Genomic DNA, 27,530 nt, shown 5'->3' with positions numbered 1-27,530 from the left:
AGGTTTCTCGAGTCCACAGGACACATTGTCAGCTACTGTCAAATTGCACAGCTTCACTGACAATTGAGACAAAAAACAGAATCACAGAAATGTGTTTTCAATATATTATATTCCATTCAATTCTGTTACCAATTTATGGAGATAGGAATGCTTTTTTGCGTTATCACTGTTCAAACATCTAGTTTGATGAACTGAGCTCAAATCCACTGTGTATGTGCAGAGCAAGCACAAAGAGAAGGCAAACTGGATTAACACATACACATTCTAATCACTGCATACACAGGCAGGTACAGGAATACACAATAGCTGCATGTACAGGTCATTAGTATTTTAATGTATTAGGGTAAAATTAGTCTAGGTGAAGGTACCATACATTTCAACCGTATTTATCCAGTTATACTGTATCTTTATTATCTCAAAACTGTCTCAACTATATCTTTTTTAGTATATGTACATATAGGTCCACATATACATATTCAGAACGTAGGGAAAGTGTATTGAAATACGTGAGGATGGAACATCTCTTAGGAAACCAACTGCATTTTACAATACCGCATAACAATCCTATGATAAGACCATAGGGCCTTTATTTAAAATAATCATTATAGCAGCAACAAAATATAATCTATATAAAATATAATCTAGAAACCAAGATTAATTTCCTTCTCCCCTTCTACTGCCTAAAAAAATCCCTTAATTATTTCAGCAATTATCAAGAAAAATGCCACAGGACAAAGAAAATGACTATTTCCCATCTTAAACAATTTCATCAACATACCTCATCCGATGACAGTGCTAAGGAGTGTGAGAAACCTGGGGTTTTAGGCTCTGCTCCTAAACCACTCAGATCAGCTGAACTTGTGCTGCTGGGGCTGAAGTCATCGTTGAACGCAAAATTCTGTGGAGAAAAAAGAGGAGTTAGAATGACCAAACAATCTCAAACATGTAGCTAAAAGGGAAATTTGCTTTCTGTCTTCCAGGTTGGCATAGGTCAGGAGTGATATCAATTATTTACCAGAACAGTAACAATACACGTGAGGAAGCCTAATCTTTTGTATTGTTAATGATTTATAGAATACATAGAATATTTTTTGCCACTGTGTATTTCCAGAGACATCTTTGCTGGCTTAATGTCTCAGTGAGCAGCAAAATGGCCTGAAAGCAATTTATAGACTTCCTCTTAAGATACTGTCTATCATCATGGAGCTGTATTATTGCTTCTGCCGGTTAATCGATAGCATTTTGCTGTCCTCCAAATATTTAGGACAAGCATGGCGCACGCAGTAGTACAAAGAATAGGACAGAGGATTAATTAGCAGAGAGAAGTGGAAACTGCTACTGAAAGAGCAATGAGAATATCCTGTGAACCCATTTCTGATTCTTCCCTCTTTGCCTAAACCTTTAGAAAAAAAAAAAAAGGAAATTGAAAATAAAGAGATCTTCAAATACTGTATTGAATGTTATTGACTGGAATAATAACCATAAAACATTTTTTTCTTAAGAATGACAAATACCACACCTTTTAGCAAAGAATAGCAGAAGTGTGCACATTTTTTCAGAAATGCAGCAAAATTACCATCAGAAGAATACAAAAATTAACATGTTAGACTGGGAAAGCTTGACTTGGGAACCATAAAAAAAATCTAAAAAATATCAACAATTTAATATTCCACTTACATCAAATATACAGTTGATGATACAGACCTCTATTCTCTTTTGAGACCTCTAATTTCTACCCTATCACCTAAATAAGTATCAAACTTGATTTATCTTTGACAATCAGTTTTAAAAAAAATGATCCAAACATCAAAACTAAAAGGAACAACTAAAAATGATTCTTTTATCCCCCCCAAAGACATTTGACCTATTTTATCTGACAAAAAAAAAACAAGCCTTCCAAAACACCATGTCTTCATCCTCTTCAGTTTGCTGGAAATCCATCTGAATAAGTGGTATCATGCTGTGCTTTAAATCCTAAATAACAGCATAGATACTGTTAATTTAAGAACTTGCAACCTTACCACAGAACACCAAAACACTTTCCTGTTCAGATTTCTCACACCTACTTTTAGAATTAAGGTCCTGCTTTTCCTATTTCTTTGCAGTAGATGATAAGAAAATCTGAGCAGGTTTCTCAATATGGAAACTTTTAGACCACACAGCACTCTTGGGCCAGGAGTTCAACAACTCTAACTCCTGCTGTGTGAAGAACATTTTTTTTTTCCTTTTAAGTACTCTGATTTTTCTTTTAACCCTATTTTGTGTTTCACTTTTACAATGAATTTTAGTCTTTTTAATTGTCTGTGTGAAAAACACAAGATAGCCAAGGCCTGCTAGTAATAATAATGAGAGAGCAGGATGAAGGAAAACTGAACACAACAACCTTCACAACCTCACAGTAACTGTAAGAGGGTACGGGTACGTTTTTTTCCCAAATTGAAAATTATCTTTACATGTTTGTTTAACAACACAAACAAGATTTACATGTCTAATCCTCATCTTTCTTTTAAAAAGAAACCAGGTAGCTGATTATGATTATTATTTTTTATTTTAGGACTTCATCTGTGGTCTTCTCTCTCAATCTGACTTGCATGGGCCAACCTTGTGCTGTTCTCCCTTCCATATGGCAAAACCCCAAGTGTGACCTCGCATGGCTTTGTGCACAGCACAAGTAAGGTATCACAAGCTTATGGCACCAAAAGAAAAAGAAATACCTGTGGAAACAGCTATTAGGTATGTGCATGTGTATGCCTCTGCAGCAGACAGAGAAATTACATTTCTGATTCAAATTCCTGTATATGCAGTTGAGAACCACATCTGTTCCTTCCTACCAGACCGATATAAAAAGTAAATTGCTACAAGTTAGGAGAATACAGGCAGAGAAATATTTTCCAGAAGTGAAAATAAACATGAAAAAGCTAAGTACAGTACTAGAACTAAGGGTTATTTAATGAGTTATCATGCTGAAACATTCATGCACATAGAAGGGAATCACACAGATGTATTAAATCACAATAGTTTGTATTTGTAGTTCAAGCATCTTCATATAGAATTAAATCCAACATCCAACATGCATGACGAGCAGATTTCATTATTGGGGGAGAAAAAGGCAAATGACTGACAGCATACAGCATTTCTTCACTTGCAAACATCTCATTTGAATACGTTAAAAATGCGTAGGTATTCCCACAATCAGTCCTGAAGAATGCAGAAAATATCTACAATTGAATACACAAGTCTAGCATTTGTTCAGTGGATCCAAATGCTAATTTCCACTGGCACCACTTGTTTTTGTTACAGTACAGCACACCACAGTTAGTTTACTGAATTAATGTACATTAGGAGAAAGACAGTAAAAAGGTAGAATGTGGAATGGTACAATGATGGAGATGCTCTGCTCAGATGAACTGTTACCGTACAATGAACACCATGCACTGTTTATTGTAGTACTAACATATTGGCCTGTTCTTTTTCCAGAAACATGAAGCCAATTATGCCACTCAACACAGTGGGAATAAGGTAGTTTTTATTTTCTACCTTTGACCCTTTTTTAGCTGGACTTATATTTTCAGAGGAAGGTTCGGTTGAGCTGGTAGGTGATGGCAGGTTGCTGGAAGAATTGGATCCCTTGCCACTCTCTCCATACCATGTGAATGGTACACAGTGTGGGAGAGAGGAGGATCGCTCTGATAAAGATTTAGTGTTTGCTGATTTCTGCAGCATCTCTCTGGTGTTCCTGTTTAAGAGAAAGGAGCAGGAATTTGTGTTAGAGTAGAAAATATGAAAAAAATGCTACAGAGGTAGTTAATTGTAAAAAGAGTGACATTCCACGTAACTGTGACTAATCACCAGAGGGGCATGCAGCTGGTAACGGCATTCTTGAAATCTCTCTTTTAACAAAAGAAGAAAAAAGTGTGTTCTGATTTTTTTCTAACTCAAGCTCTCTTAGACAACATGTATCCAGAGAATGGGAAAGATGCCAACCCAAAAGACCTGTGTTTTGTTGTGAACCAGCTCTAGTCAAGAAGCCACACGTTGTGCTGGTGCCTTTCCAAGCCCTGGTGGTATCTCAGCACGATTAAATAGATCAGAGAGCACTGTCCCAAGCAGGCTCTGGTTCCCAGACAGGTCTGGCTCAGATTTGGACAACAGGCAGAATGAACCAGGTGTGCCTGTAACCACTACGTAGATGTACCTTGGTTACAACACCTAAATACTGATAGAGATCTAGATTTAAAAATTATTAAATATTAAAAATACTAATATAGAAACTCCTATGCAGTATTAGTAGCTTCTCTCTTTGTACTAACAAATGTTACAATGGATAATGTGATCAAAGCAAATGTAACAGTTATGAAATAAAATGCCTGAATTATTGGCATTTTATAAATATTTATATCATGTCAACATCATAGTATGCAAATTGAAGTTATCTATTCCAAGTGCCTACATCAAAGAACTTATGCGTATATCATGTTCTCACATTATCTGTATCAACTTCTGTATTAATGTTAACTAAGCCTGCTTCAGAGCTTGAAATTTGCACTGCCCTTAGCAGCCACCAGTAAACTGCAATCATATAAATCTCCCCTCAGCTTCCACCTTCTGGACAGCTTCTAAATCATGATGAACATAATCCCTAGCTCTGTGTATTGTGAAACCTCTTCTCTGTATGGATGAAATGGAGGTTGTCAGAATGCCCCCAGGCAGCGAAGCAGAACAAGAATCCTTTCTCCCTTTTGCTATATAAAGGTAGATGTGTCTGACACAGTCCTGTGCTCCTTCCTCATGCTCAGATATTGCTTGAGAAAAGAAAGAAAAAAACAATGATGTTGCTTGAATCACCTACTGCCAGTGTGGGGATTATGTATTTTCTACTTAAATGGGAGATTTTTAAAATATATTTAACATGAGTGGTAGTCTTAGGAAATAATTCAGGATTTTGAGTGCTACTTTTTGGCAATGGCAAAATAATGCTTGCAATATGCATCTGACAGCATGATTAATCCTATGACAATCAGTTGCTCTAAGTAATTATAACAGGATGCTGTCTTTTAATCATCTTCCTTGTTTCAAAGATCTTACACAGCTTTGGAATGTAAAGAAGACATCCTCACATTTTTCTCAGGCAAATTCTGTGGAGTTACTAACAAAGCAAGTGACAACTGGTGTTTAAGAAGTTATACTGAAATAATAACATTTCAGCTTACAGAGGCACAGTGAGGATTAAAAACGCTTATGAATTTTGAGTTTGAAAGCAGCATTAAACTCTGTTTTTGGTAACTGTATCCGAATTCAGAAATATTCAGTAACAAACAATACAAGTAACTGATTTATCAGATGGTCTAATAAGCAGCTGATCATCCTATGCTGTGATCTGCTTCCTCCAAGGAAGATAACTATTGGATCTCACAAGCATCTGTAACATACCATGCTGGCATTAGGAACACACCAAGTTCTGTGGGGTGTGCTTCCTACAAACAAGTGTGTATTCCTTTCTCCCACGCTGTGCTTGGTATGTAAATGCTACCCGGTGTTTAAAGCCCTCCTAAAGGCACTACCTGCCTTGCAGCTATGCACAGGTGCAGAGAATTTGGTTTAACAATCTCTCTCTCCCTCTCTTCCACTAAGGAAATAATGAGCATTAACTGCAGGGCACACTGCAAGCACTTTATGCCAGTGGAATTTCGACTGCAACAGTTTTTCTGACACTCGCGTAGAGGTGGTGACTGCTCTAAGTTCTCTGAAGATCCTGCCAGATCCGTGCAGAACACGGACGTGTGCTGCGTTACAACATTGACAATTCAGTACAGTGTGCCTAAGGGGTAACTCCAGAGTCTAATGTTTCTTCTGCTTCTGTGATTTATGGAGACTTGTCACTGGGCCTCCATGTGTTAGACTGTCAGCAAAACTCCACAAACTGTTACATACTGATTTTCAACTGCATACATTTTATGAGGAGCATTTGAACTTTGCTTTCTTTAGCTAGCTCTTCTACCATGTAGGTTTTCTTTTGCATTATTTCCTATTCAGAGAGTTTTTGAGTTGCTATGTCCTTTGGACTTTCAGAATGCATTGTGTTTGCTCAGCATTCCCAACATTTAACTGAATGCTTGCCTCTCATACCTAGAACCAGGTACCTGGGACTGTGTCAGATTCATCAGTATACAAGGAGAGGCCTTCAGTAAAAATCCACACTAGCTTTTGCAGAAAAGATTGCTTCCTGCCATTGAATGTTCATTTATTTATTCATTCAGAGTCTAGATGCTGATGATGTGGTCTCATCAGATCTCACAATTCCTTGCCTGAGAGCTGGGGACATGGCCAATGCAGTCAGCATTTTTCCTATCTACTTTCAACTTATGATGTTTACCTTCAGAAACAAACTCTTCTGAAAGCATTCCTGAAGTGACTGCAGTGAAGCTGTAGTGAATATCTGCTGCTCATCCTTGCTCTGGGGGCTTTTTCCAAAAAACGCGTGGAACTGTGTTAAGATTTCTGGATCAATGGTATTATTAACTTATTCTGAGTGTGTATGCATCTTGTAGGCCAGCTCTAATAATGTATTTCTGCAAATCCTATCAGTGGATGCAATGGCAGAAGTGATGCAAGCCTCCAAGTGTTTTTAGATTATTGGTTAGTCTTCTCTTAGTTAAGAAATCTAGGTTTCTAAGCTCAGAAGGTTGCCTCAAAGTTTAAAACATATTATCTGAAGGCAGTAAGACTGTTAACACTCCCAACAGCCAGGATGATTAGGTTTTCCCAGTATTTCTGGCATACCATTTCTTACATACTCCATCTTTTACCCATACCTACTGCCACAGGTCACCCTAACAGCTTCTTTCTCTTTCCGCTTCTTGCCCTTGTTTGAACTCCTTCTCAAGGGAGCCCTATAACAATATTAGAAAACATTAGGAAATGTTTTTTTTTTTTTCAAATTTTACTTTCATTCATTTTATTAAATAGTATATTTTAAGTAACAAAATGCTTACCCAAGATCTGCAAGTTTTCGCTTTAGTTTTTCTGCATGCCCTATAGTAGGGAGAGTTGATCTTGCTGCCTGGGCACATGTGGCACCATCTAGGATACATTCGTACATGGGAGAATGTACATTATTATTTTTAATTGCTACTGATAGCTATTCCACTTTCCATCCATCCAGAACAGTTTGTATATCTGTTCACAATTAGATATGCATACATGTACACAATTTAAAGATGTGCATTCTTCTCATTTTTAAGATGGGTGTGAAAAGTAATACAAACATAGTTTCACAACTTGAAAATACACATGAAGAAATCTTATTTTAATCAAAGAAAATGAAAAAAAAAGTTAATTTGGTTGAGCTTTAGTGAATATGTAGCAAGACAAACAACAAAAAGGATTTACAGGTAAATGTTACAGCAAATCCATTTTTGAACTCAGCTGTTCTCATTTTACAGAAATCATGTGGTAAGTGCACTCTACTTCAAAAATGATTGCTGAAATCCTTGCTTGAACTTTGGAGCAGAGGGTACTTCTTATGATGGATAAGCTAGGTGATACTTATCTGTTAACTACTCAGCTAAAATGAGTACTTAACTTGAAATTCAACCATTTCTATTAATAATAATAATAAAAAAAGTATTTTAGTCAATAAATTTGCCCTAAGACCTCTACCAATTTCTGATGGTTTCTGCATAAACTGTTAAAACCTAGAGGAAACTCACTGCAGTACCCATAAAGCAAAAACAATGACTCTTAAGTATGCAAAACACCCTGTGAAATCTACACGGCAGCTAAAACACGCAGCAGCTGAAAAAATCAGACACAGTTTCTGTGATTCTTAAGCACAAAGAGTGCTCCCAACTCTTCTAGAGGGAGCAAATGAAGGTCAGTTATTCGTGTCACTTGCGATTTGGTGACTTTACAATGCGACCTCAGATTTACAGTTGCTTTTAACCAAAAACACTGCTAGGTTTGTGGATTTCTCAGAAGTTAAGCCCTCAGAATCAGCCCAAAATACCACAGGACAGTGTATGTTGCTTTGTGGATAATATTTGGCTAAGTTTTCATTCAAGTACAAAATCCAGTGTGCAAGTGACTCATAAATCATTACGGAAAAAGCAGGAAAACAAGCCTCTTGAGACATCCATGCTCCAAAGGCCATACTATTTCTACTAACAAATGTTACCTTATGTTAACAAAAGCACTCAAGAACAACTGACAAGTATCCTCATGTCAAAAAAAGAAAACAAATAAAAGTTCCCCATGAGGAAAAAAAACAACAGAGTAATACAAAATGACAAGAGGTCAACATCTCTTGAGAAGAAACCCACCCCATGGCGGGTGTGGAGAACCTTAAGCAAGGTGCACTTTGCACCAACTCTACACTGTGCACACTCCTCTCTTTCTCCTCAAAGATCTGCTCATGGTTCCTCTTTCATCTTTAAGGTATACTTTTCATTTAACCACTGTCAAAATTGCCACTTTCAGGACTAAAAGATCACAATGCCTCTTTTCACACTGTACTCACAGCCAAGTGGAGTTTGGGAGCTGGGGGGTGGCGGGCTTTTGGTGAAATATCTTAATGAAAGTAAATGAAACTATAAGATGCCCTGCTTTAGTGGTGGGCAAATAATAAAAACATTTAGTAACTGGAGGTTTTGCTTCTGTAGTAGAGGAAAAAATCTGTAGAGCTCGGCAGGGAAACATAGCAGCTACCAGCTCCAGCCAGCTCCTGTCAGGCTTTTACATCACTCTGCTCCCACTCACACACAGCTTGGCCCAGCTGGAGTGCTTTGAATAGTGAGGATTTGCTGGGAAAAGCATTTATGCTGGCTGTGAGATACAGGGGAAGGTGGATGAGCTAGGCCCCTGTAACAGCTTTGGCAGAGGTTTAAACCTACAGGAGCTTGCATATGTGGAGGTACATATACATGTACTCATGGCAGAGGCCACGGAGCAGGACTGCAGGGCCTGGGCAGGAGGGACATTTGACCACCCTGGAAGGCTGCACCTCCCCTGACTCCCTCAAGTTCTTCAGAGAGGGTGACAGAGAGCTGGTTCTTCAGCATAAATCACACAGAAGCCATTTAATCTATCACTTTTGGCCTTCGAGAGCTGGTGTAAGTGATCTGCAGATGATGGATGTGAACGGAGCCTAGCCCTAACTTCTTGTCTCAAGGTCACAACACAGCTGAAGTCAGCCTCACATCAGCAGAGGATTGCCCACAGCGGTCACTTCAGCTGCCTTGTACGCAAGGTTGCACAAAGCAAGCAGAAGTGAAGAAAAAAGAATCAATCACACTTGTACATGAAAAAGTCGTGCTTAAAAGACAAAAGCAAGATTTTCACCATTTTGCAACAGAAGTGATCTCCTGACATTTCAGCTTGTCTACAACATTCAAGATCTCATAAGAAAAAAAAATATGATCTTGCTAAAGCTCACATTTGCTAATCAGAGATTAATCAGTGGACATGCATGTGTTCTCTTTCTATCTCTGAAAAAAAAAAACAAACAAAAAAAACACCAAAAAACAACTAGCTAAACACACAGAACAAACAGAATGACTCTTTTAATTTTCTGCAATGTTAGAGTTTGACAGCCCAATTAATAATCAATGAAAATAGTAACACTACAACACTTGTTGCAAAACAACTGCTTTAGGATATAGTTTGTAAAATTTATTAAGTGATTTTTTTTTTTTTAATTTGAAAGAAAATTGTTCTGCTTTGGTTTTCACATACCCATTAGAATCTGGGTACAATACTCATTAGAATCTGGATACAACCAAAAACACTGGTTGTTTATGTAATGATCACAGTGGGGAAGGCATGAAACCCTTCCTTATTTAGACATGGGTTATTTTTCAAACCTAAACTGGGAAGGAAAAAGCAACACAGCAGGTGGAGTATAACACCCTATTCCTTACACTATAAGGCTAATCTCCACCAAATTTTTATCAAGATATTTTTTATACATCAGATGTAAATGCAGGAGTTATGTCCCCATTGATAGAATAATGGCATGCTTACAATGAGGAGTCAGGAAAGTCATGTTCTTATGTTCACACCCTTATTTTTCACTTGCAAAATTCAGGCTCAGAATTTAACCCTGATTCATGAAGAAGCATACAATTAGTAACTATACAATAGACTAGCAATTTCAGATCCCATCTAAAAACGCCAGCATATATTAACCTATTCTAAATTAGACAAAACTTCATTAATCTGTCTTTAAAGAATTGGTATGAGAGCCTTGTATGACGATGAAGAAAACATAGGTTGTAAATAAATGGAAAGTCTTTTCATTTACACGGACAAACAAAAATCCTCATTGGGTTCTTCTTTTCAGTTAATTCCACTTAGTCAAAGACTATTCTGAACTTATCCAGGCCTATTCCTGCAGCTCTTACTCACAAACAATTTTATCATGTATTTTAGCTGATGTTACACTTAGAGAATGCAATGTGCATAGGCAAGAATACTAATGTGCTGTAAATTGCTAATTCTGACTTCTCAAGACATCTGAAACAGAGGGCTCAGCGTTCTGTGCAATATTGTATTGTGAATGCACTGAATAAACAAGTATTTGAGAAATGTACTTCAACTATGTATCACTGCATCATGTTACATGCAGCTTATATTCAAAGAATCTGAATGAAATATCTAGCAATGTGGCCAACTTTTCTAACAAATCACTCTTTCTTTCTATAAATGCAGAGTCCCCAGCCACTGACCTCTTGTTTAATCTAGAGTCTGTTGCCTCTCTGCAATTAAAAGCTACAATCTGTTATTCTTGCTTTACACTCTTTCTGACCCTCCAAAAAAAGCATCTAGCAGTGCCAAAATCACATCATTCAAATAAGTACAATATGTTAATCATGTTTCTAACACAAAGATGTCCTGAGGCCCAATAATTTTATGTTTTGAAGAAAACAGAGAAGATTTTCTTAAAGGCAACTTCCCCATATCTTTTTCAGAGTCTTTTTTTTTAAAAAAAAAAAAAAAAAAAAGAAGAAGAAAGATAGCTGTTCCTGAACTCATTTTAACTTTGTCCTTTTCTTATACCATCATACGAGGTCAACTGCAATTTTCTGACTTCCAGGTAGACAAAAGCAGTTATGAGAAGGTGGCCTTCTAGTTGCTATGGTTGTAGTACAAAATAGAAGTTCATAAATTAGATGTAAGTGAGCAAACTGATGCACCAATTTATTGTAAAAAATAATAATACCTTTATCTTGTAAAACATTCCTGCCAGATGGGTGATGCAAAGGAGATGCTTCAGAGCTGTGCCCAGATTTTGAAGGAGAGGAAAGTGGAGTGTGTCCCCGGGCATACAGGGAGAGGACACCTCCTTTGTGCTGCTGTCCTTCTTCTTGGTTTTCAGTTAGGTTGTCAAGTGAGATTGCTGCACTGCTAGCCACTGGGGAGAGGGAGGAAGCACCAGAATCTGATGCTGGTGAGGATGCTCTCATACAAATGGGCAGTGGTGATTTTGAAATGTGCATGGGACTACTGTAACTGTTTGACGGCTGTTGGTATAAGAGATTATAAAGCAGGTTATACCATTTAGTAACCAATCAGAGCAAGGTTTACTTTGAACATGCACTTCTTTTATTCATTATTTATTCTTCTATTTGTAAGAAGCACTTTAGCAATTCATGTCATTCATTACCTTTTAATACCACATAGTGTTGTTTATTGATATTTGCTTTCAGGTAGAAGTCAGAATCAGATAAAACAATGAGTAAATATCATATCAATTGTGTTAACAAATTAACAAACAGAGAAATGTAGGACTTAAGTTCCTTTCACCTCCTGCATAAATTAAAGGACCCACTTTGCATTATAAAGCACACATAAATCAAGAAGGCCAGGATTCCTGTTAAAAACAGAAAAAAAAAAACACAACCAAAAAACCCAGGTGTGCTGACTCAAAGGAGACTGGACTCACACATCACTCAAGGGCATTCATAGTGAACTGGCCACAGAGGAATGCATACTGCCTGTGCTACAATGCAAGGACAAAGACAGGGGATGAAAAGACTTACAGGGGCAATCTAGCATTCCAAAGGAAGCCTGAGAGAGAGGGCAGAGTCCTTCTCACCTTTCGTTCAAGACTGTCCTCTCCATCAGTTGAACTGATGCTGTCATAGAGCCTTGTTCTCGTTGGCCTCTGCCGCTTGTTCTTCACGGAAAGCTGAGCTCGAGTTTTCAGAGCTTTGGAGTCCAGTCTCTCTGTTTCTGGTACTGCTTCATTGAAATCTGTATGAGAACATGATTTAAAGCTGTTTGTAAAATATGTATCTTTTGGAATTAAACTAGTTTCTCCTAGGATATGGCCTGCAGCTGCTAACACACGCACTTTGCGTGTTTTACTCACATGTGTTTTTGGAATTGCTAGCAGACACACAAAAACCTAAACGTAAACCACTGACAGATCCATATCTAGTAGCTGCATCACAAAGAATCACCTGCAGATTTTAAAATTTTAGAGATTATTCCCATTGTTACATGATACCACAGCAAAATAATGTAGTTGCCCAGCATAGCTGCACTAGCCCAGAAAGCAGGTCCAAGATACTCCCCCAGACCTACTTAAATGCGCTTGGTCTACAGAGTGCTCCCCAATCACATCTTTAAGCAAAGGAATCCTCATCTCACTGCTGTTCAACAGACATTTTCCAGCATCTGGATGAATATATCACTTGAGACCTAGTAGGCCTAGTCATTTATTCCCAATCCTGCCTTTTTGAGCCACCCGAAGAGGACACACTGGACTGCAACTTCCTTGCACAGCTGCCTCACTAAGCATCTCCCTTATAACTTCACCAGTTTTGCAGGCTGCTTGTTGAATTACAACAGAAACATCCAGAGCCGTCCTCAGGCTGCTCTATATGTTATCATAACCAGAATGGCTGACAAATTTGGAGAACATGACTTGCTCTCTCCTGTACCAGGCGCCCTGCAAATAGCCTTGTACAATATGTGCAAATTATAGACGAGCAATGTCTGTAGTCAGTAGCACACAAGGTGTGATACAACTAGTATCCAAATAATCAGATAACCATTCGGAATTGGACTTATTTACAGGCAGCCTTTCTCGGGATTACGAAACAAGTGCTGAACTCATTCCTTTGGACCTCGGGACAGTGAAACAGCTTGCTTGCTCTGTCACAATATCCTTCACAGGAGGGGAAAGCAGAGAGAAATCTCATCTTCTGGATGCTGAGGTAGTCCATTGTTCAAAGTTATATGTGACAATGCAAATAAGGTGCCCAACTGTTTGCTCCAACCCTTTTGCAAGCAAAACCACATTTTTATTAGTACTGAATCTCATTTGTTATTTCCTCCTTTATTGCTCTGTCCTCAGAACCATCATCTCCTCTTGCAGATTCTTCTCTGCTTTATTCAGAGTTCCTTCAAACTCAAAAAACTTAAGCAAACTTAGCTAAGAAAAATGTTGCTGTCAGCACCATGCCTCATGGTCCCTAATACAAACCAATTAATACGAGCCACCTGACACCAATACAGCCCTGCCTCACTTGCTCTAAGACCACATCAGAAGCTACTTTGTCAGGCTCCTTTCCTTAGTGGGAGTCTAGAGGCCATGACTATTATTGTGATTATCACCATGTACTGTAGTTGCCTGTTTCCAACCTTCTAACAGCAACATATTTTGGCAAAATCATTAGTGAAGTAGTGCTACAGTTTTGCAGAAAGACCCCAAGAGAGCTGAAATAAATTTTCACTGCAGGCAACTGCCAGAGATGTTCAGTGAAGTTTATCATGACAGTTGAAATGAAATGAAATTAATCCATCCAGAAGACCCATGAAAGGCACCCCAAATTACAGTCACTCAAGACAGGAATGGGATGGCCATATGCTGTATGTGTACATGACAGAAGGGGCTCAATTTCTACCTGATCAGCTAGACAAACAACTATACTGTGTTGAGCAGGACATGGACTGTTAGGTCTGTTATTATGCTGATCTAATAGCTCAAAACCCTCTGAGAGATTTACAACAAGCAGTAATTATCCCAACAAAAATTAACAAGACAGTCATCAGAAGACCTGTGTGAAAGCTGGGAGATGTACTCTGCAATCCTGTTTCTTAACCCCTACAGAGTTGCTGTACTTTCTGAACACCTGGGGTTTGTGTAGGAGATGTTGTACTCCACCGTATGTACTTTAAAAGATTAAAATGCAAAGGAAATCCAAAGCTGCATTATTTTTTATATCATCATAAAAGAGCTGGACACTGACACTCTCACTCTTACTCCCTGTTGTCTTCATACATCTAACTTTCTGCTGGAAAACACAAGAAATTCTGTTTCATCAGTTTTGAAGACAAAGTAGGATTACATATTTCCCCTTTCATCTGCTGCTCAAACACCATTATGTGATGCACAGAAGTTGGAGAAATATTTCATATAAAAAATGGAACTGAGAAGCCAACTCATCTGCCTAGTTTCAAAGTCGCCCCATTCAAGAATGCCTTGTGAGGAAAAGCATACTAAACACTTCATCTATGACTTGCCTCTACAAATAGAGCTGACATCACTGCTGTTTGCTTAGCTGTCAATCATCTATTCAAATGAAATCTGAGTATTTCGGCAAAGTTAACATTTTATAAGGCCGCAATAAGGCAAAACTTTTTTTTTTCACATTTTATGCCAGACAAGAAATAGATTATTTATGGTTTCAGCCTTCTTTTTCGTTTGGCAATCCTCAAACTACAAATCAAATCAAAATCCGTTACGCTAATTTACTTGTCTAAGTACTGCATTCCTAACACACTAATTAATTAGCAGCCAATCTTACTGACATCTTTGCTTTAAACAAAGACATTTAGCTTTAAACAGAGACATCTTAGCCTTGCTGAATCCATCAACTTTCATAAAGCAGAAAATTTCTCAATGCTTTCCATGGCATGATGACCATCTCTCAGAGAATATGATCCAGCCCTGGGTGGAAACAGCTCGGTGACTTAACACCACCACCAAAATGCAGAGTTCTTGCTCTCTCCTCTGTATCCACAGCCCCTAGCTCCCAGTGACACCCTTCCAGCCCACCAGAGGATTTGGACCTCAGCTCCTCTGCAAGCTGATTGAAATGAGGGAACCAGAAGAAACTATCTGATTTTAGTCTGACATTCCAACTTCTTCCCTTCTTAAGTCAATTTTCTGTTGTTCTGATGAATTGAATGAGTGCACCAAGTGTCCTAGTGCTACAGCAGGACAGTGGATGAAGCAGAACCATGTGGTCAGACAAAGGGATGTTGTGGGGTCTCCCAGTTCAACACCAATGAGCTGTCAGTTTAGCTCAAACTGTCTCTTGAAATCAGAGCCACAGACTGACTTAGTAAAGTCCATTACATAGCTGAAGAGTAAGACTCCTTTAAAACTCATGTCTTTTTGCAGATCCATGTTGTCTTAAAGCACTGCAAGACTTCCAGCAGGGTGTCTCGCTTTTCTTCTTTGTGTAAGAGTTAAACTCCAGATATAGATGAAACTAGAAAATAGTGTAAAATTATGTTTCTGACGTTATTTGATAGGATACCCATCTATTGTCATGATTTGAACTTCTCATATTTTTTCTGTCAGGTGCACACAATCCCATATACTCATTCTGCTGATTGCCCAAATTATGCAAACCATCAACGCGGCACTGCAAACACTTATTTAACTAAGTGGTCACATTGGCCTTGTTTAAGTGAACCACCCCCTGGGCCTGCAGGTTGCTGCTCCCTCCATGCTAGAGCCAGGCTGTGAGCTCTCAGGGCCAGCTCTGAACTTAACCTTGGTTCAGCCTGCTGCAAAAAAAAATTGCTCAAAAGCATCAGGAAGGGTATTTTCCTAGGAATCTTCTAGCACACTAGGGAACATGATAAATATCTCAGAGGAATGTTATAACAGGTTCGATATTGCTTGTGGAGACACTCTAATTGGACTTTCTTTCAGAGGGCCTTGAACCACTTCACTGCAGAGGGCTTCCCTCTGTGTTATTTCAGTACCACTGTGTAGTGGGAAGCAGACCTCCTGTCCTCCCACTGCGTTTCCATTATACATGTACAGGCTGATACATTTCAAAACCTCCTTCTGTGAACTGATGCATCCCTGAGCATCCCAGGGCACCCAGCACAACCATCAAAGTGGCTTGAAGGGGCATTTGCAGAGATCAGCAAGGACTGTCCAAGCTGGTGTCAACACTGAACTGTCCAGGTTTCAAATCCTTGGCTCCTTCCAGATCATCTGTGAATAGCTTGATTCTCTGCCATGGACACAGCTCGTGACCACTAACTGAAGGCTTCATCAGCTTTTCTGTAATCTCAGAATAAATCAAATATTTGTAAAAGAAACACAACCCACAGGCTTCTGGTATTCCAATGCAAAACAAAGGACTCCGGGCTGTAACAGTTTTGCTTTCTCTCTGTAGCTTCCACTGATGTTCCTGGAAGCCTCTCACTATCAGGTTATGTGACAGCCCGAGGAGCCAGGCAGTCTGACACGATGTCCTCACGGCCAGACCACCTACGGGCAGGGACAGCCGTGCTCCTGTGGGCATGGCAGGCCAGTGCATCTGTTGGCTAGACCCAAATGTATTACAACACAAGAATATGATAAACACCTCAGTTCACCCTGAAGCAAAAAAAAACAACAAAAAAAGATATGTGCTTGCATCATTTTAATTTAAGGGATACATAAAATATGTATTTTTACATGAGCTGATTTTTAGGGAAGACAGACACAAGCTTCAGAGTAAAAATGACAGGATGCGTCTGCGCACATGCAGTCTCATCCTACCAACCTAAAGCTGAGGCTGAACAAGAAGTGTGCATTATATTGTTTGAATAAAAACTAGAAAAGAGACAGCAGTGCTTGTGTCAATGTCACGAAGATGCACAACACACTGTGCACTTAGGGAATCCTGATCAGCCTCCAGAGACATCATGGGCTTCTCCTCCTGCACTCAATAGCTCCTCTGCAAGAACGCATGGGGTGATTAGTTATTACACATATTGCCAGACAATGGTAAGTCCTTTTCTTAAAAGGCTTACATGGGAACAATATGAAGATATAGGCTCTGTCTGTAAATACCAAGTATCACTGCATTACAGACCGACACAGACTTCAGACACTCTGATACAGAATTTACCAGCAAAAGTATAAGGAAGTCAAAGAGTGCCACAGCATGTTTAGGTATCTCTTTATTCTAAAGAAGTCCTTTTTCTCTTGTTAAAAGCACGAATTCAGCCTGGAATCTAAGATCTAACTATGGCTTTTCTACTTCCAAAATATCATTGATGATTATCTGTTTTTTCTATCAAATAATTTGTTTTTTGTATTCAGGTAGTTAAATTTGAGCAGTTTTAAATTCACAGATTGCCCATTCTAACTCTCAGAAGCACTAACACTGGTCAACATCTTCCCAGGGGAATGTTGTCCTGGTGAAAAATGGCAGCTCTTAGAAATTGAAAATTTTCATGCAAATATGAGTTGAAAAATATGATTAAGAAGTACTGACATAGAGTTTTAATGCTTTAAAAAGATGCTTTTTGATTTTTTTTTACATGTAGAAATTCCTTTCAAATTGTATACAAAAAATAAAAAGTCTTATCAGCATTGAATTTTGCAGTCTTAGTGAAACAGAACATTCCACTGAACCACGCAAGGTACATATTGAAGAGGATGTCTGAGAATGCATTTCTCCTCCTGAGCTGTGGATGTGTGCTGACACTGCTAAAAATGTAAACATGATTTCTGGGAGGTAGGTAAACAAAATACACTTTCCTTCCCTGCTGTGATCTACTTGTAATGCCTACTGAGTCTCTATGCAGAAATACAGACTTGTCACCCTGAGTGCTTTCCTGAACTTCAGAGACTTCAGGATAATAAACACTTGCTAGAAAGAAAAAGCTATGTGGAGATTTGTGGAAACCAATTCCACAAGGTCTGTGTATCACACAGATACTGTTTCAGAAGGACAAGCCCTTTTTTATGTACATACATTATGTTAAAATATAATTCACATTGATTTGTCTGCAGAGCAATACTCAATTTGTTACTCCACACATGAGCTAACTGCTAAAATAGCAATTTTAATAAAACACCCCCGTGATTGCTAGAAATCAATTTAATTGGTAGCGCAATGCATTTTTCTTCACCAGAAAAATAAATAATATTATAGATTATTGAAAATGAAAATATTTCTAGGAATGAACTCTGGTGCTCCCTTGTCATAATCCCAGAACCTGATTTCACAGACTGTCACTAAATACACAGTAAGTATTGCTCCTGCACCAAACAATTTCATTCCAATGCTGTGAATCTAACGTTGGCTTCAATTCTGCATATACCTCAACAGTAAGGAAACACTTGCAGTTACAGAACTTAAAACTCTAACTGAAGCTATGAAAGTTATGTGTGTATTTTCACTGGCACAGTCTGAAAAAATAACAATGATCTTTTCTATGCAAAACAAGTAAAGGTTACAGTTACCCTGCCAACAGAATCATAGAATCATAGCACCTATCCACATCTTACCATTACCATAAGTTGTTTTGGCTCTTCGATAATGTAGAACAAAGTCCAACAGTTCTTATGCTGTAAATCAGGCTGTGCTGTAGACTACTATTATTTAATGAATGAACCAGGAAAGATTTTGCATTTTGTTCACAGAAGGCCCCATCCTGAGAAATGGTGAGCTCTACCTACACAGCTGCTTTTGATGTTAGTACCAAGGTGAGATCAGAACCCTGAAAAGATCCATTCAAAATGCTAAATTTAAGCTTGTTTTTGTAATTCTGGTAACTTCGTTCTTGCTTGATCTTTGGTGATCGGGTAATTAAGGATGAGTTTAGGAATGCAAGAAAACACAATTTTCTCCTATTTTATTAACACAACAGAAATTGTGGAATTAAACCTAAATGTTGATGGCATCTCACTGAAAATTCATTTAAGCTTTATGAAATCAACAATGGTCTTTATTAAAACATGCTAGTCACTTCCATTTCTTAATGAATATTCATGGTATAGTTATTCTGGAACTCTTTATTGTCATTATTTGATGACCTCTGGAAAAACAACAGCATTCCTGTGTTAGTACTTCCTTTAAATCCTAAATGATAACCATACTATTTATGTACACATTACAAGAGTTATGGATTGGTTCAAACAAACCTTGACTTAAGCCATCCAGACAGGACACTTGCTTAGTATCTAGATTTTCCACTGGATCTCCTCTAGAAACTTCTCCAAAAGATGTCTGCCTTTCAAATATGTTGTTGTTATTGTTAACCTGGCTCCCATTTTGCTTCAGTAGCCTGAAAACTTCTGCTTCCAAGTCTCGTATCTGGAAGAAATACAACACATTTTTAACTACAGCACACACACATCTGTATTTTTTTTCTGTATTATCAGACAGAATTGTCACCAAACCAATGAGTAAATAATACTCACACGAGCTTGTAAGCCTTGAACCTCTGCAAGATGTGCTTTCTCCAAATCTTCTATTTTCTTTCGTTCAGCTTCCTGGCGTTTGATGAAGTCAAGTTCTCTTAGGGGAAAAAAAAAAGAACAAGAAAAAGAAAAAGATGTTCTTGCTGTCATCAAAAAGCAATCACATTCAAACAGAAAATAAGATGTTCTGGTGTACCAGATGTTGGACTACGCATCAGAAAATTCTGTCCTTAACAAATATTTTACTATTAACCTAGAAATAAGTATGAAACTGCAATTAAGACAAAATGTAAGCAATTATTTATCATTCTATATCAATATGCTATGTGAAAATACAAAAAATAAAAAAGTAAAAGTCTCCATTCTGCTGTGGGAAATGGGATAGAATCTGTTTTATGAGAGTGCGACTGTACTTTTTCAGTGAAAGGACAGCCAGAAGTTTTCAGGTACAAATTTAATTTTCTAGTAAGTTTTAAGGAAATCTGTTAGGTGTTTTTAGGAGTCTAAGATAGTTAAAAACAATGGACTACATCTTTTACTAATATAAAGTGGAATAGCAACAGAAAAGCTATACAAGGTCAATCTATCTATTTTTCTTACTTCCTTTTACTTTGAAAATTGAAGGCACTTATGTTAAAAAGCACATGACATACCAGTTAGTTCTGGAACAGTCACGACATTCCAATATAGGTAATGACATTTTGAATATCTTTTTTTTTTTTTTTTTTAATTGGACAGGGTATTTACTTCTACGCTTCCAGTTTTCACTTGACATTGCTGTACATTTTTGAGTTTTCTTTTTTAAATGACCACATTTCAGCATTAATTAAAAAATGCTGCACAAAAGAACATTTGGGGAATGGAAACCATTATAGAAATATAAGATGTTATTATTCTTGCTAGCCATCAGGGAAAGGGACCACATGAAACAGAAGGGGGCAGGTAACCATCAGTTAGCTCAACAGCTCAAATAATCCTGGCATCTACAGGAGGAAGAAAAATAAGATGGAAAATGTAACAAAACAAATTGCTTTTGCGTGTTACATTAGTACAAAGCAGGAGTGAATCCAGCTGATATGTCACTATAAATTGCAGCAAACATTTCTAATCAAATGCTCTACTATGATTACTTTTGGTTGTTTGCAACCGTGTTTAGTTATCTACTAATCCTGAAACATTCTAATGTGGAATAAAACAGAATAAATCTTTATTTAGTTATAGTTATATATTTTTTCAGCAATATAAAACTAATACTTGAATAATACTAACGTTTTTGTTTTCAATGAAGACCTTGTGGTTTTCATGATAAAAAAAGTGAAAAATGTTGTTTACCTTACAGGGATTTAATAGTGGGTTGGTTTCATATAACAAAATATATCACATACATGTTTCCTATCTGGCCACTAATTCATTTGCTGAACCTGGCGTAGCTGCTTACTTTTGCTGAAAATCCTTGATTAATTTCTTTGCCTTGTTATATTTCTTCTCCAGAGCCTGATACTGGCTTTGCGTCTCCTTGAGGTGCTCATTCACTGTGTGACACAGGGTTTGTGCCTCAATCCAGTAACTCTCTAATTTCATCATCCTCTCCTTATTCTCCTCAATGTTCTGCTGCAGTTGGGTCTTCTCCAGCTCCCACCTCACCTTCTCATTCTCAGCTGCCTGCAGCTGAACAAAACAGTATAGATGCCAGTCAGTAAAAAGGTGCAAAGTGCAGCCGAATAGATTAGGATAAATTCAAACAACAGGAATAATGAAAATCACTGATTAACTATAAAAGTAATATGCTAGCAGAGAAAAGAGCATTTCAAGACTAGTACATACACTGATGCATACCTTACTCTTTCTCCTAAAATGAGGTAGAACCTTTGCTCTGTGTTACAGTGCAGCCTCATTGATTCTCTGAGATACACTAACACATTTTAAAACATCAATAGTGGAGTATTTATGTAAACTGCAGGGTTAATCAACCAGCACTGCAAATGAATTTTGCTCTATGTATCTCGCCCAGGAGTTCGAAAGCTTTCATACCCTTTCAGATGATGAGAAACATCATATCTGAAGAGGAATTCCAGATTCTATATTTAAGAACAATTTGAAAAACAATAGAAAAAAAGCCAATTGCATTTAATCTATCTGTTTTTTCCCCCAAATTGGAAATCCTATTGAAATCTTACAATGCCTTTTTTCATATCATAATCTTGCTTAATCTAGAAAGCCAAACAAACGAGGCTGGAAGTAGAATAGAAAATTTAACATCAGGTCATAACCTAGGATTATTTTCTGTTTAAGCAGGCATTGAGTTTTGCATCTAACACTGAAACGACGCCAGAATTATTATGAGGACAAAGACAACCTGTTATATTACTCTTGTTTTCTTTAAACTTGCTTACCACATTATAAGGAGCTAATATTAAAAGGAAAACATATCCTTGCTGTTGTAGATTCCTGCCCTTAAAGGTGCTAATTCTGCCAGACATATCAGCACTGTTTAACTTTCTGATCAGTGCGGTTCCGCTGCTATGTCCACTATTTGGCAACAGTGAAGTCCAGTGTTTTTTTCCAAGTGACCTCAAAGAAGCCTGAATATTACTGCTGAATTTATAATAATCCTTAGTGCCTGTGTAATGTTTTTTTTTTGTGTTAATTTTTGTTGTAGTTAGGCTTCTTAATTTCCAAAAGCTAGTTGCAAGTTTCAGCATTTGGCACCAAATAATGTTAGGGTTCAGGGTAGTGTATTTTTGCTCCCAGAATTTATGGAAGGAAACCCTGTCTTACACATCCCTGTTTACTTATCAAGACTGCTTCATTTGCTCTTGGCAGTTCTGCTAGCACCACGGACGATGCACACAAAACCAGAATAGGTTGTTTGCAATTTTAGTAGTAACACACACATAAACTAGCCACATTTTCTTTGGCTCTATTCAAAACACCATGTAAAGAAAGAAGTCCAACACAAAAAGATGTATTAACCCTAATCTTGCAAATGGATTTGCACAGATGAATGTTTACACCCACGCCATGAAGTCAGTGGGGCTTGGCACAGTCCCAAGGGATTGACCAAGCAGCTCCAATTGTTAGATTGGAACTGGAAAGTAGATGGGAGAAAAGATTTTTGACTTTTTGAACTGAAATAGTACAACAGAAATTGTTATTACAGAAAATAGTTGCATTCAGAATTTGATTTTAACAATACTTAATGCAAATTTGATAAACGCTATGCAAAATGCATGGTGAGTGCAAATGGTTGCTAGAAAGAAACAATCATCTAAAATATTTTTCTGAAGTACAATTTTCTCTTTGTCTTCCTTTATTTCCTTTATAATGTACTCAAACTGAAAAAGAAGGATGTTATTATAAAACCTAATTTTACTCAACAACAGAATTATCAGTTGACTTCCCTTAAAGCTTATCCTAATACAAAAATACAATTTCTTTTTATTGCTATTGCAAATTCAATCTAATAACTAGCAACCAATTGTGAGATGTTTTCTGTTAAGCTGGTAAGAACATCTAGAACATCTATTAAAGAGAACTGCAACAGTAAGAAACAGCTTTTATTTTTTTCCTGTATAAAAAAAAATAATATTTTAAATCTAAAACCTTTAAATATTTTTTTAAATGTCGAAAAAAGGAAACTAACATAAACAAGATATCTTAACATCACTAGCAAATAAAAAAATCTATTAATTTAGGCTTGAATATTCAATCCAAATATAATCTAAAAACCTGAGAAAATGCATTAGAATTGTAAAGCTAGAAATCTGCTATTTAGCCATTATGATATTCCTTAAAATGTATGTTTAATTGAAGCTGCACAAGTTGGCAGTTTCTCTTAATAGCAGCACTTAAGATTTTACGTGAAACTTTGAATAGAGAATATACAGCAAGACAAGATTGAGCTGAGCCACTGTGTTTCTTAATCTGCCTTTAATAAGGACGTTGATTTCTCCACCCACATAAAGATACATGTCTTCAGATCTGATTTTGCATGAGGAAAAAAATCAGCGTGTATTAACTGCATATTGATTCTTACCTTCGTCTTCAGCTTCTGAATTTCAGCTTCTGTAACTGCATGTTTGATTTGCAACTAAAATTGAAATATAAAATAAACAAGTGAAGTCACAGAGTACTCCAGTATTTTTAAAGCCTGTGCTGCAAGTTGAATACCTTATTACATAGCAGAAGGCCTTGAAGAGTGCTGCAGTGCAGTAGATTGTAAATTAAAATGTCTAGCTTGCAAAATGACTCAGACTGTGCAATCTAATTAAAGATAGGATGCCATCTAACCACTCATAATTTCAAATCAGAACATCCAATCTGTTTAGCAAAACCAAATGTCTTCTGCTTAAAAAAAAAAAAAAAAAGAAAAAAGAAAAAAAAAAAAAAAGATGTTATCCTGCTGGGCTGTGCTCTCCTCTAATGTGAATGTGAAATATGTCCCAGTGCTGTCAGGAAGTCCCTCGATACTGATTAAAGCAGGCATATTACAAAAGAGCAAATACAGGAATAAGTGATTTAACAACTAAGGGAGTTGGAAAACCTTCAGGGGATGACTCCACGTGTTTGCTCCACGCAAGAGAAAAGGTAAATTGATGCTATCCTTCCCCGCCATTAACTTGAGTTACTCTGCTCAAGCTAGCTAATTTCAAGGGAGAGCAGTTACACCAGGAAACAGTAAAAAAACAGGAAACAGCATACAGGCACACAAAATGACTGCAAGTAGATTAACAGCCCTGGCATTGTGCTAAAGGTTGTATTTACATTGCCAAGCACCGTGCCACAATAACAGGGGTTCTGTGCAGGGAAATGGTGGGTGCTGAGGACCTGGCACCCAGCTGCACGCCTTCCAGGGGATTTCTTTTGGATTAACCTACATCAGTCTGCTCCCCCCGAAACATCTTTGAGTTTGGTTTCCCCCCAGAGGATTAATATTTGCCTGTTCCAGGAATACACTGAAGCAGAAGCTGAAGCACAGCTTCCAAAGCATAACCACAATCCCAACGGCAATGATCATATGTACGCGTGTGTCCGACAGCGGCCTGCACCCAAATCCCCGCTGCTTTGCTGCTTAAGGCACACGATGCTGACAAACTGCTGGCAGGCCCCAAAACCCTACATCTACAGGACAGTTTAATGTGAACCAGTGACTTGTGTGTTGTCGGGTGAGGAGCAAGGGCATGGGCAAAACCCGAATTTAGCTTGAGCTAACACTGCAGGGAAGACAAAACCTTAGTTCATTATTTATGAATACCAGGAATCGTTACAGAAAAGCATGTTTTACACAGTGGTTACTACTCTTACAAGACTAAAGGAAGCCTTTGGGAACAGTTTATGTTGAGCTAGTGGTGCGCATGAGGGACTTGCACTGAATCACAAATTATCACCTCTTATGAAGCAGAGGTTACATTCTCAAAGGCCAGGCTGTTATAAAAAAATAAATAAATAAAAGAAGGTACAAACAATTCAAAAGAGAAATTCTTTTGGAGAAGAGGAATAATTTTTGAAATAGCAGCAGTTATCACAGAGCTGATCAGTACAACCATCCTTGAGAAAGGCCTAGCTGCTTTTGAAGTTCCATTTTCAGGGCACCTCTTGAACCCTCTTCTTGTGGCAGCGCAGGACACACATCCAGTTTGGTTTGCAAATCAGCCTCAGCTGATTTAGCGGATAAGCCTAGTCCCTGTTGCTGGAACATTACTGAATTTATTATGGGAGGAATAAGGAGGCACTCATGCAACTGGTTCCACCTGAGGAACTGTTCAGGCATCTTCTCCTTCCACCAGTCATCTCTTGGTTACTGTCTCTACAGGAGAATGTGAGCACTTCTAGTCCCTAGGGTTGTCAGCTGTCACTTAAATTGACCTCCCAACTTTGCACTAAAAAGCATTATGAATATTCTGGTGCAAGAGGTTAGTTGCAATTTTTGAGCTCACTCAAGCCAACCTCTGATCTGTAACTTGCAGAGACATTGATAACTAATTTTTCTAATTTTTCAATTTCTGTTGGTAGTGAAAGACAATGACAAAAAAATAGGAAAGAACAATCTCAAAATGTTACGGTGTTTATATAATGCCCAGACCTTTGCTTAGTTCAGGTCATTGAACCTCACATTCAAAACCTCATTGTTTTGGAGTGAGGTAAAATCAGGGGAAGGATGGACGCAATAGACTTTGCCCTTTGCAGAGTTAATAATGAAATCAAAAAGCCAAGACTCAAAGCCTTAGGCTACCTGCTCACAATCCATTCCCATCTCTAAAAATCCCACAAACCAGTAAGCAGCATTTATACAGCTTATTATGACATACAAATAAACTCCAAATTGTTGCATAAATGGCAATCTGCTCAGGTACAGATGGTTTTAACAGTTATTTTTACACTCTCTGTTATTATGTTAAAAAAATGAATACTGAGCACCCAGTTGGATCATTGAATCTGTACATGGTACAGCAGATCCCACTGAGGCAGAAGAAAAAAGACACTTTCCTGTCAAACAGGCAAATGTGTAAGGTGGACAACTAATTATGCCTGCAGAATACATGAGAAATACTAACACATTGTGGGTTAGACTGAATAGTGGGCAAGGTGAAGGATTTGACAAGCAGATTTGGACTCCATAGTTAAAAATACTGAAGCAAGTTTTCTAATAGGAGAACAAATATACTTTATTCCATGTCCTATATAAAGCCAGACAAATCCTTGGCAGATACTATTTTGCATTTTTGTTTCCTAAGTCAACATAAATCTGTGAAGGCTTCATTTTAACAAAAGATATTTTGAATAATTTTTGGCAAATTAATTTTCAAAGATGTCTTAAAAGCTGATTTTCTTCAAAACAATACAACTTTTTTTAATATACTGAAAGAGAGTATCTTGAATTCATCTAAGACTGCGAGAGGTAGATTGTAATGAAAAGCTAGTAAATGTTAAATAGCTGGAGTACAATGGGAATGAAAGCACTCAATAGAAACAAATAATATACATAAATTATTTTGTATAATCATGGCATATAATAATGCTATATATGTACATGATACATTCTAAATAATTTGCATATAATAATCTCTTTTTCTATAGATTTCATTAAGATGTGTGAAATATAACATCTAATTCTTAATAAGATGTCCCTTCTCCCTACAGATCTTGTCCTTCTTTAACCACCACAGCTAAAATAAAGCTTCCAGCTCTTTCTATAAAAGAAGTTAAGGAAAATCAGTCTCATTTTTTCTGTTGTACAGCCAGGAAAACAAGACACGCCAAAGTAGGGTGATTCACCCAGGAATGCCCACCTCTATTCTGACTTCCATTCCAAAAGCAAAGCATTTTCAAAGTATTTGAGCATATTTTTCTTTGCAAATACTGAATTCAACTAATTAGGTCAAACTATTATGTTTAAAGATTATGTCCAACCTACTTGTTTAATACTTTCATTAATCTCCACAGTAAGAACAGGAAAGAACAGTTATTCCTTAAATACAATTCCAGAAAACACTGTGTGGGCTTGTGCAATGTGATCATGAACAAGTCCTCTAGTGTTGAAGAAATTCAGGGCAAATACCAAGAAAAATACATGCACTCACTCTGCAAGAGCCAACAAAACGCAGCTGTGTACTGTTAAATACAATCAGCAAAACAAAAGTGGCATGCTCCTACCAGCGATAACTGTGTGGGTTAGTGAAAAAGAGTCCACTCTTATGCAGGAACATTTAATGTTTTCTTCTCAGGCTCTTATCCGCACTTAATCTGGAGGATTCCAGAGTCCCTTAGTCCAAATTTAATTCCTTACATCTGCATTTTAAGGCCATTAAGCCAGACAGGTCTACAGATAGCTGCATATCAGTTTGGACATGTTCAAGTACCTCAGTAGCCCAAGTTGATGGAAAATGTTTTCAAGCATAGCTGTACAGGTAAATTATTCAAAGCTCAGTGTCTTGTCCATCACAGCACCTCTGCTTTCCATAGCCTTGTTGCACTGGCACGGTCAGAATGGCAGCATCTTACCACCACATTGAGAAAATCATTATGCACGATGCAAAGTATTAGAAAATGAAGTCAACTGTCCTGCTAATTTGCATAACAGCCT

General features: G+C 37.7%; 1 protein-coding gene across 6 annotated transcripts in view; it reads right to left on the bottom strand.

Moving 5' to 3' along the window:
• Positions 1–27,530, bottom strand: part of PPP1R9A (protein phosphatase 1 regulatory subunit 9A) — a 160,427-nt gene that overhangs the window by 10,461 nt on the left and 122,436 nt on the right. For 5 of the 6 annotated variants that reach the window (XM_082752523.1, XM_082752520.1, XM_082752521.1 and 2 more), the window contains exons 8-17: positions 23,484–23,537; positions 20,886–21,115; positions 19,448–19,544; positions 19,169–19,340; positions 12,092–12,249; positions 11,216–11,516; positions 6,993–7,080; positions 6,813–6,890; positions 3,538–3,736; positions 779–898 (exon numbers count right to left, since the gene is read on the bottom strand). In XM_082752523.1, coding sequence (XP_082608649.1) covers positions 779–898; positions 3,538–3,736; positions 6,813–6,890; positions 6,993–7,080; positions 11,216–11,516; positions 12,092–12,249; positions 19,169–19,340; positions 19,448–19,544; positions 20,886–21,115; positions 23,484–23,537 — 1,497 coding nt within the window. The remainder of the gene's footprint in view (positions 1–778; positions 899–3,537; positions 3,737–6,812; positions 6,891–6,992; positions 7,081–11,215; positions 11,517–12,091; positions 12,250–19,168; positions 19,341–19,447; positions 19,545–20,885; positions 21,116–23,483; positions 23,538–27,530) is intronic. The other variant, XM_082752525.1, reaches the window with a different exon arrangement.

The sequence above is a fragment of the Aythya marila genome, assembly GCF_965140915.1.
Source record: "Aythya marila genome assembly, chromosome: 2".
Taxonomy (NCBI): domain Eukaryota; kingdom Metazoa; phylum Chordata; class Aves; order Anseriformes; family Anatidae; genus Aythya; species Aythya marila.
The sequence above is the reverse complement of the archived record's forward strand: the minus strand, read 5'-3'. Positions and strand labels throughout refer to the sequence as shown.